The sequence below is a fragment of the Mustela nigripes genome, chromosome 2, assembly GCF_022355385.1.
Source record: "Mustela nigripes isolate SB6536 chromosome 2, MUSNIG.SB6536, whole genome shotgun sequence".
Classification (NCBI taxonomy): Eukaryota; Metazoa; Chordata; class Mammalia; order Carnivora; family Mustelidae; genus Mustela; species Mustela nigripes.
The window spans coordinates 12,183,123-12,192,773 of NC_081558.1; the positions used below are offsets into that span (position 1 = coordinate 12,183,123).

At 46.1% G+C, this 9,651-nt stretch overlaps 1 protein-coding gene across 5 annotated transcripts in view; it reads left to right on the forward strand.

Moving 5' to 3' along the window:
• Positions 1-9,651, forward strand: part of LOC132011116 (cytochrome P450 4F5-like) — a 19,753-nt gene that overhangs the window by 4,900 nt on the left and 5,202 nt on the right. For all 5 annotated transcript variants that reach the window (XM_059389280.1, XM_059389281.1, XM_059389282.1 and 2 more), the window contains 7 exons: positions 387-531; positions 2,159-2,212; positions 2,316-2,443; positions 3,864-3,985; positions 4,760-5,030; positions 5,372-5,438; positions 5,636-5,765. In XM_059389280.1, coding sequence (XP_059245263.1) covers positions 387-531; positions 2,159-2,212; positions 2,316-2,443; positions 3,864-3,985; positions 4,760-5,030; positions 5,372-5,438; positions 5,636-5,765 — 917 coding nt within the window. The remainder of the gene's footprint in view (positions 1-386; positions 532-2,158; positions 2,213-2,315; positions 2,444-3,863; positions 3,986-4,759; positions 5,031-5,371; positions 5,439-5,635; positions 5,766-9,651) is intronic.

Below are 9,651 nucleotides of genomic sequence, written 5' to 3' on the forward strand. Positions count from 1 at the left end.
CCATCCATCCATCCATCCACCCATCTTTCATTCCTCCATTTTCTATCTCCATCTATCTCTATCATCTAGCTGTCTATCTATCTGTCTATCATCTATCTGTCATCATCATCCTCTAGCTATCTATCAACATCTAAAGAAACAGATGAAGAGAGTGAGGAGAAAGGGAGAGACTTTGAGATAGACACACAAAAAGACAAACAGACCACCAGAACGAAGCTGATTTAGTGAGATACAGAAGTGTAGACTAATAATGTGGGCAGAAAGGGAAGTGGAGGAGGGGGTGTGGTGGGTGGAGGGTTGCAGTGGACATTTGTGAGCTCTGGGGTCTCCTGCCTGACCTGGCCTCATTCTTCCCACCCATCTTCCCCTGGCCCTCCCATCTCCAGGTGAAGAGCAATGAGGAAGGCATGCGGATGATAGAGGATTTGGGCCACTACTTCCGTGATGTTCACCTCTGGTGGATGGGGCCCTTCTACCCTGTACTGCGGCTCGTCCACCCGACCTTTGTTGCACCCCTGCTCCAGGCCCCAGGTATCTCTCCCAGGATCCCCAGCCTAGTCTCTCCCCTGCTCCTGCTCCCAGCTCTTTCCATTCCTGGACAGACCAGGTTGAACAAGGAAATGGGTAATGTTGACAGAGACCTGCCAATAACCAAATGAATGACTCTAGGCAGGTCCCTGGCTCTCTCTGGTTGCCAGTCCCTTTCAGTTTTGAGTGGCGGAAATTCAAAACTGTTGGTCTAAGTAAAGAAAGTGAATCTATTGACTGAAAAGCTGAGAGAATATTGTCTTTAGGTATAGTTGACACGGTTGGATCTAGGTCTTCAAACAGTGCCATTGGGAATCTGTCTTCATCTTGTAGTTCTGTGTTCCTCTCTGACACCTTCATTTTCATGCTGATAAAGATGAATCCGAGAAGCTCAGCTCCCATGGAAATGTGAGTTCATTCTCTGCAGACCTGGAAAAAGTTGCAGGATTCTTTTAAATTGGCCTGGCCTGGGTCACAGAGACCAGTTTTTCATCTAGTCACTGAGACTTGATTGCTGAGGCTTAGGGTCATATGCTTAGCTCTGGAACAGTGAGTGGGATGGCATGGTCAACCTCCTAATTACTTGGATTGAGAGTGGAGGAGCAATGAGATGCTAGTTCCAGAAGGGGATGGATGCTGGGCAAGTAGATACCACAGATGTTCAGCCACCAGCATCACAGCTAGGTGGGCATTTCTTGGGTGAGGAAACCAAGGCTCAAGGCCTTCTTCTGAAGGCCACATAGTATGTTGAAGCTTCCCTCTTTTGTGTGTTCTTGGCTGCTCTAGCTGCCTCTGCCAGAAGGGACTCTAAGCTGGAAAGGGATTTGGGGTATGAAGATGGCAAGAGTATTATGGGGGAATGCCTACCAGATCTCAGATCGGTCCACTGTCTGGTTGGCCGTGGGGGGTTGGTCTACAGCCCAAGGGCAGCTCTTCGTGGTGGGTGGAGCTCAGCATCTGAGGGTGGCAGCATCCTTTGGTCTCTTTAAGGACATAGGAACTCCTTACCTAAGCATTTAATGGCCAGTATGAGGTGGAAGAGGATACTGAGGAAAGCTAGGTCATGCCTGGGCCATGTCTGCGCCATTAATGGGAACTTTAAATCCTGTCTGGACCATTTGTGGGTCACACGGAGGTCATGTCAGGTTGTCTTGGGGTCCATATCAGAGCACATTGTGTCCTGTCAGTGTGTGTTACACATGTTGTTTCATGTCAGGACATGTTCACACATGGTGGGGCCATGTCAGTTGTTACAGGAGATGTCAGGGGTTCTGGGACAGATGAGGTGTCCTAGGTGCCAGTAAAGACATTTTGTGGATTTGTGTTAGGGGTTTTGAACACGTTGGAGCAGGTAGGAGCCATGTCAAGATGTGCTGGGGTGTGTTGTGCCATGTTAGGGTGCATCTAAGTACATGGGGTTGTTCTGCCTTTGTTCTGCTCTGTGCTGCAGCCTGGTCTGGGCCCCCTTCATCTGCCCGCTCCTCTCTGTTTCCTCCACTCTTGTTCCCATTCCTGCTATGCTGGGCTTGGAGGGGGTATGCAGACCGCTGGTTGGGATCGTCCACCTCCCAACCAAAAGCCCCTCCCCACCTTTTTTCCATGGCTCCTGATTGTCTATCTCTTGTGTCAGCCACCATCATACCCAAGGATATGTTTTTCTACAACCTCCTGAAGCCCTGGCTAGGTGAGTAACTGTTGGTGAAGGGGGTCGGTTGACCTCAAGGTTGACCTTGAGGTCTCAGGGGAAGGCACTGCCCTTGTCCATTCCTTGTGACTGCCTCTACTAGGGGATGGGCTCCTGCTGAGTGCTGGTGACAAGTGGAGTCACCACCGTCGCTTGCTGACACCTGCCTTCCATTTTGACATCTTGAAACCCTATGTGAAGATTTTCAACAAAAGTGCAGGCATCATGCATGTGAGTTCCTTAAATCCAGGGTCCCAGCTGGGGCCTTGGGAAAAGGGAAGTAGCCTCAGACACATATGATCTGGAGTCCTGGCTTTGCTGTATGGTTTTAGGGCCATTCCTTTTTCTCTCCAACCTTCCGTTTCCCCATCTGTAAAGTGTGTGTGTGTGTGTGTGAGATACGCCCGGCTTAAAGAGTGATCAAGGTGATATAATGGAATCATGATTCTGGCACATAAAAGGCACTCAGAATGTTTTAGTTTCTAGTCTGCTTCACTGAAACTGTAAAATTCAAGACATAAATGATGAAGATTGTATAGTAGCTCTTTCTGCAGAGCATTCACCTTAAAACTCACTGGGTTGAAAAAAATGAATGTTTGTTGTTGCTTCCAAGATGATGAATCAGTAGAGTAGTTCTTATCTTGGCTGGAATCACTCACACATCTGTGGTCATGGGCGGGTTTGGGAGACAACTCTGCTCATCCAGGCTCAGCTCTGCTGCATGTTTGTGCACTGGTTGAGGATCGCCTTGGTGAAACAGCCGGATGCTTGCATTTATCCCTCATCCTCCAATAAGCTAGCCTGGGCTTGATCACACGGTGGAGACTCCAAGAGAATGAAGAGAAACATGCAATATCTCTTGAAGTTTAATTTCAGAACGGGCAACTATGACCTCCACCTTCTTCTGTTGGCCAAAGCAAGTCCCACATTCAGCTCAAGAGCTGGAGAAAAAGGTTCTACCTCCTAATGGAAGACCCGCACAATCTCATTGCAAAGGGTGAAGGTATAGGGAGGGACAAAAGAATGGGGACATTTTTGCAGCAGTCACCTACCACTATGATAATGACGAAGATGAGGATGAGAGCTAACAGTCATTCAGCACTTGCTGTCTATCAGAAATTATGTGCCAGTCGTACTACATATGTTGTCTAATTTAATTTTCACAACCATATGAGTTAGAGATGATTATTATTGCCCCATTACAAGTGATGAAATTGAGGCTCAGAGAGATTAGAGCGCTTGCCCGTGTTCACATAGCTAGCAAGTAAACTAATAAGTGAAGCTGGGATTCCAATTTGGTTTGTCTGACACCAAAGCAAGTCATCCTGTTACCAAAGTTTGACAGATAGAGCCCAGTGAACTTTGACAGGAGGAATGAGTTGACTAAGAGCACACAGAGTATAGGAGGCAGAGCCAGGTTTTGAACTCAGGTCTCCTGACTCCCGGCCACAGGGTCTTCCCCCCAACCCCTTAATGGCATCTTAATAGTAACAGTTTCCACTTTCACCCAAGCCTGGTCATTCCTGGTGTTGGGTGTCTGGGGGGGAGGATCGGGAGGCTGGGCCTGGGGGAGTCCAACCTGGTGGTTGGGCTGAGGAGGAGCTCAGGAGTGGCAGGTCCCAGCCCCAGATTTGCCCCTTTCTCTCTCCAGACCAAGTGGCAGCATCTGGCCTTGGAAGGCAGTGCCCGTCTAGACATGTTTGAGCACATCAGCCTCATGACCCTGGACAGTCTGCAGAAATGTGTCTTCAGTTTTGACAGCAATTGCCAGGAGTGAGTCTTTCCAGGGCGTGGGAACATGAACCATAGACCCAAGGGGGTGGATGGGGAAGGGAGGTCTGACCAGGGCAATCAGAAGGGACTTCCTGGAGGAGATGGATCAGAAGTAGACACTGCAGGACAAGGAAGGGAAAGAGAGCAAGTGATCGTTTCAGGTAGGTAGAAATGTTTGATAAAGTCCAGGGGGCTAGGATGAGCAAAGCATGTGTCATAGTGAGGAGCCACCTTGGGAATGAGGTTGGAGGGCTTGGCAGGGGCTATATCTTAAGGACATTCAAATCCAGACAAAGGCATATGAAATTTCTCCTGAGGTTTCCAGGGAGGCAAGGAGGGTGTTTGAATAGATGAGGGTCATGGTCAAAGCTGTTTTTGGATATCTGACTCTAGAGAAGACCAGCTGTTTAGTATAGACACAGAATTCAAGGAGACCATGGAGAGGAGGAGGCTTGAATTTGGTGGAGAATATGGGGCAGATTTGGGAGAGACTAAGGAAGAATGGGCAGGGTCAGATATTGTGTAGGAAAGAGAGGAGACAAGCATGATGCCCAAGCTCTACCCTGGAGTCTGGGACCTGAGGCTGTCATAGAGGTGGGATGTAGAGGGAGAAACATGCCTGGAGAACTCTCTTGTTTTGGATAAAGGCCATGGGGCTCTGATGAGCAAAGTGTCTGCCACAGTGCTTCTGGTTTTCTGGTTGGAAGGCACTCCTGGGGTTTCATGTGGGTTAAAAAGGTGTTTCTTAAGGTTCTCTCTGGCCTGGCCCTGCAGGAGTCCCAGTGAATATATTTCTGCCATCTTGGAACTCAGTGCCCTTGTGGTGAAACGGCAAGAGCAGATCTTCCTGCCCATGGACTTCCTATACAATCTCACTCCCGATGGGTGGCGCTTCCGCAGGGCCTGCAACCTGGTGCACAACTTCACAGATGCTGTTATCCAGGAGCGGCGCCGTGCCCTCATTAGCGGGGGTTCCCATGACTTCCTCAAGGCCAAGACTAAGACCAAGACTTTGGACTTCATTGATGTGCTCCTGCTGGCCAAGGTGGGCTTCCCTGGGATCAGAATTCAAGAGATAGAGTGGACCTTGACTTCAAATGTCACGTGGAAGGACTTGGACTTGACCTGCAGGGCACTGGGCAACCACGGAAGGTGCTTGAGAAAGGGAGAGATGGGTCAGTGATATGTTTTAGACATGACTCTGTCGAAGGCAGTGTGGAAGGGATCAATAAAAGGCTGGAGACCAGGGAGGAGACCTGTGGGGTGGGCTGTAGAGATGATGAAGGACAGATCCTACTTTGATGATGGAGCCTGAGGGACTGTTTCAGATTAGACTCAGACACCCTCAGAGCTGGCATGATTCAAGAGGTCTTGCCCTTTTTCCAGGATGAAGATGGAAAACAATTGTCAGATGAGGACATCCGAGCAGAGGCTGACACCTTCATGTTTGAGGGTGAGCATCCCAGTGTGGGACTATGGGGGAGTGAGGCAGGGGTCTGGCAGGGGTCTGTCCAATCCCAGGAACTTGGTAGGTGGACCCTGGACCAGCCCACCCCACCCCATCCTCCCTGGGGGCCTTAATTAAAGGCGCTGTCCACCTTCTGGTGCTGAACAAGCCCAGAGACCCAAGCCCGTCTGACTGCTTCTCAGGCCATGACACCACCGCCAGTGGCCTCTCCTGGGTCCTGTACAACCTTGCAAAGCACCTAGAATACCAGGAGCGCTGTCGGCAGGAGGTGCAAGAGCTCCTGAGGGACCGTGAGCCTCAAGAGATTGAATGGTGAGTGCAGGTCCTCGTGGTTTGTTCCTGAACCTCTCTTTTTGTCTTTGCTCCCCAGCTGGGGGGAGAAAAGAACTTTTTCTTAACTCTGTCATTATTGTTTCCTGGAAATAAGAGCAGAGCCTAGAGGCAGCCTGGTACCTAGCCTGGAGAGCAGGGAAATCTTCTAGGCATATGCAACAGAAAGATCTGAGTGTCCACATTTCATTCTCTGCTTACTTGCTATGTAACTTTAATAAAATCAGTTCCCTCTTCTCAATACCTTTTCTCCTCTGTAAATGGGAGTGGGGCAGGGAATATCTCCTCCACAGGACTGCTTGGAGAACTGTGATAATGGATTTAGAGCAGACGGCATCCAGCATGTATGTGTTCAGTAAATGAAATTCTCCTCTCCCTTGCTTTCTGTCTGGAGTTGCATGTTTTGCCGAAAGATCCTCACTCCCCTTAATTTTTGCTCTTATATCCAATTACCACCTAACAATCTATTATGGGGAGTCACAAGAAGTTTTTGGGTGTGAAAAAATCACCCATTTCTTTGTTCAATAAACGTGTCTAGACTGCTTGCCCTCTCCCAACTCTGTGTCCAGTCCCATTCAAGTCTTACCTGGGCAAATCTGGGGTGGATAGGAAAGAAGGTGGGTGAGGTTGGGCAGTGAAGCAGCAAACAGGAATTTACCACTCTGGTTTTGGGTAGTGGACCGTGCTCCAGGCCTTGGGGATACCTTGTGCAAAGACCAGGATAGAGGCATACAGGAGTGAGCCTGGCATGTTTGGCAGGAGGTAAAAGTAGGCTGGATCTTCATGAAATTTAGAGTGTAAAGAATCAGAGGGGCTCCCAGTGAGGCTAGAGCTGGTAATGGAAGTCCTTTTAGGAATGCTTTGGAAACCATGTAAAGAATTTCCAAAGGTGGCAGTTCAAGTCCTTTGGGAAGCCAATATTGGATAAAAGATAAAATAAAAGTGGGCAGGGATGCTGCCATTAGGAGAGTCTTACATTTGGGCAGAAATGGTCAGGAAGTAGGGACCCATCATGCCCTGTCATTGGCTGGGAGCTACCTAAAAAAGCATGAGCTTGGCTTGAATACTGCCACGGATCCTAGAGACCCTATAACTGATGCTGTCAGCCAACTGCACTCCTTGCAGCTGGACAGCAAGCTTTTTTTTGAAGGGAGATTCATGGTTAACATAGGATGGCAATGGGGAGTCATGGGAGATGTTTAAGCAGAGGAGAGAAAAGTCAGATATTATTAAAAATTATGTAGTTATAGGGGCAAACTGGAGGCAATGAGCTGGAGCCTGGGAGCCCAGGGTGCAGATTTGGGGCCAAGGGTTGAAGGATGCAGAGGAGATACTAGACCGAATACTTTGGAAGTAGTGCCCTCAACTTCAAGGCTTTGCTCAGCATAGCAGCTCTGTGAAGTGGAGAAGTGTTTTTCTGCTTCTTTCAATTTCAAACAGTTATGCACTTGGTAAAAATTCAAATAATATGAAGTGGTTTATCATGGATATAAGGCTTTGTCTTTTTTTCTTTCTCAGCTCTATTGAGATATAGTTGACACATAATATTGTGTAAATTTAAGGTGTACAACACAAAGATTTGTGTACATGTAAATTGCAAGAGGAGTAGAAGGTTAACCTCTTCTATTATTTCACATAATCCTCTGTCTTATGCCAGCACCCCAACCCCATCCCCACCTTTGATGGTTTCCTGTGTCCTTCAGTCTATGCCAACATGTATCTGTCCACCAATTCTTACTTCACTTTTCTTTCTACAACTAAGAGTATACACAGAACATTCAGGCATGCACGTTGACAATATAACTTCAAGATCTTTTCATTTTTTTCCCAAGATATAAATTTTGGGAAATTAATTTGAATTACAAAATCAGTAATGGGAAGAAGACTTTTTATTTTTTCTGCACAAAATGAAACACTGTGGAGATGATTAGGTTCACCTTTGTTGCCCTCTCTCCAAGCCTAATCAATGCCCTGTCTCCTGAGGGAACTCTGGGGACATCAATTTGTCATATGTCCTTTCAGACTTTTCTGAAATTCTTATAGTTACATATTTATATTAATTATTATAGTTTAATAGAAATACATGCTCACACATTTGGTCACTTGTTCTTTTCACTCAATATTGCATCTAGAGCTCCTTTCTGAGTGCTGTATAGCATTGCATAAATTATTCAGCTCACCCCTCTGTTTGGGACATTTATGTGAAGATCTGTAGTTGTGATAGATATTGCTGAACTGCCTTTCAGCATCTCTGTATGGATTTGTCCTGCAGTGTATGTTAGGACTAGTGATCCCTCTTGCCTCCTTTTTGATAGCTGTATAGTATTCTACCACACGAATGTACTGTGATTTATCTAAACATTCCTCTGTTGATAGACACTTGTAATTTGGGGGCTTTTGCTATAATAAACATAATGTAGGAAACATCCATGTACACTGACTTTTGCTCATGTGTGTGGATGTCTCTCCAGAACAAATTTCTAAAAGTGGTGTTACTGCATCAAAGACCATTTGAGTTTTCACAGTTTAGTAGCTCTTGGCAAATCCACTCCTACAAATGGATTTTCTTTCTTTTTTTTTTTTTTTAAAGATTTTTATTTATTTGTTAGAGAGAGAGAGATACAGAGCGCAAGCACAGGCAGACAGAGTGGCAGGCTAGAGGCAGAGGGAGAAGCAGGCTCCCTGCCAAGCAAGGAGCCCGATGTGGGACTCGATTCCAGGACGCTGGGATCATGACCTGAGCCGAAGGCAGCCGCTTAACCAACTGAGCCACCCAGGCGTCCCAACAAATGGATTTTCAGAGTGCAGTTTCCTTGCATCTTCACTGACAGTGTGTTATGAAACTTTAAATAAGTGAATATAATACTTTGTTATTCTAATAAATATCACTTTAAGTAGGGTAAAACTGAGCACTATTTTCATATGTTTATGAACCATGCATATTTCTTTTCCTGCGAAGCATCAGTTTGCGTAATTTGACCTTTTTACTTTGAGTTTTTTTTTTCTTACTAATTTATAAGGACTCTTTAAATAGAAAGAACATTAGTTGCTTTTTTTTTTAAAAAGATTTTATTTATTTATTTGACAGAGAGAGATAGAGATCACAAGTAGGCCGAGAGGCAGGCAGAGAGAGAGGGGGAAGCAGGCTCCCTGCTGAGCAGAGAGCCCGATGCGGGGATCGATCCCAGGAACCTGAGATCATGACCTGAGCCGAAGGCAGAGGCTTAACCCACTGAGCCATCCAGGCGTCCCAGCATTAGTTGCTTTTTTATTTTTTTAAAGATTTTTATTTATTTGACAGCGAGAGACACAGCAAGAGAGGCAACACAAGCTGGGGGAGCTGCAGAGAGAGAGGGAGAAGCAGGCTTCCCGCTGAGCAGGGAGCCCGATGCAGGGCTCCATCCCAGGACCCCAGGATCATGACCAGAGCTGAAGGCAGACCCTTAATGACTGAACCACCCAGGCGCCCCTAGTTGCTTTTATATTATGCAAAAATTCTTTCCCAGGAGGAAAGAATGAAACTACTTTAGTTTCATTCATTTCTTTATAGTCACATTTATTAGCTTTTTTTATATCTTCTTTTTTTTTTTAATGCTTGGATAAACCCTTCACACTAATACTAAACTGTAAAACTTGTTTGATTTTCTTCTAGTGGATTTATTTATTTAAAAATGTTATTTAACTTAAATTTTATTTAATATTTTTATTATTATTTCTTTTTTTTTAATTTTTTATTTTTTATAAACATATATTTTTATCCCCAGGGGTACAGGTCTGTGAATCACCAGGTTTACACACTTCACAGCACTCACCAAATCACATACCCTCCCCAATGTCCATAATCCCACCCCCTTCTCCCAAACCCCCT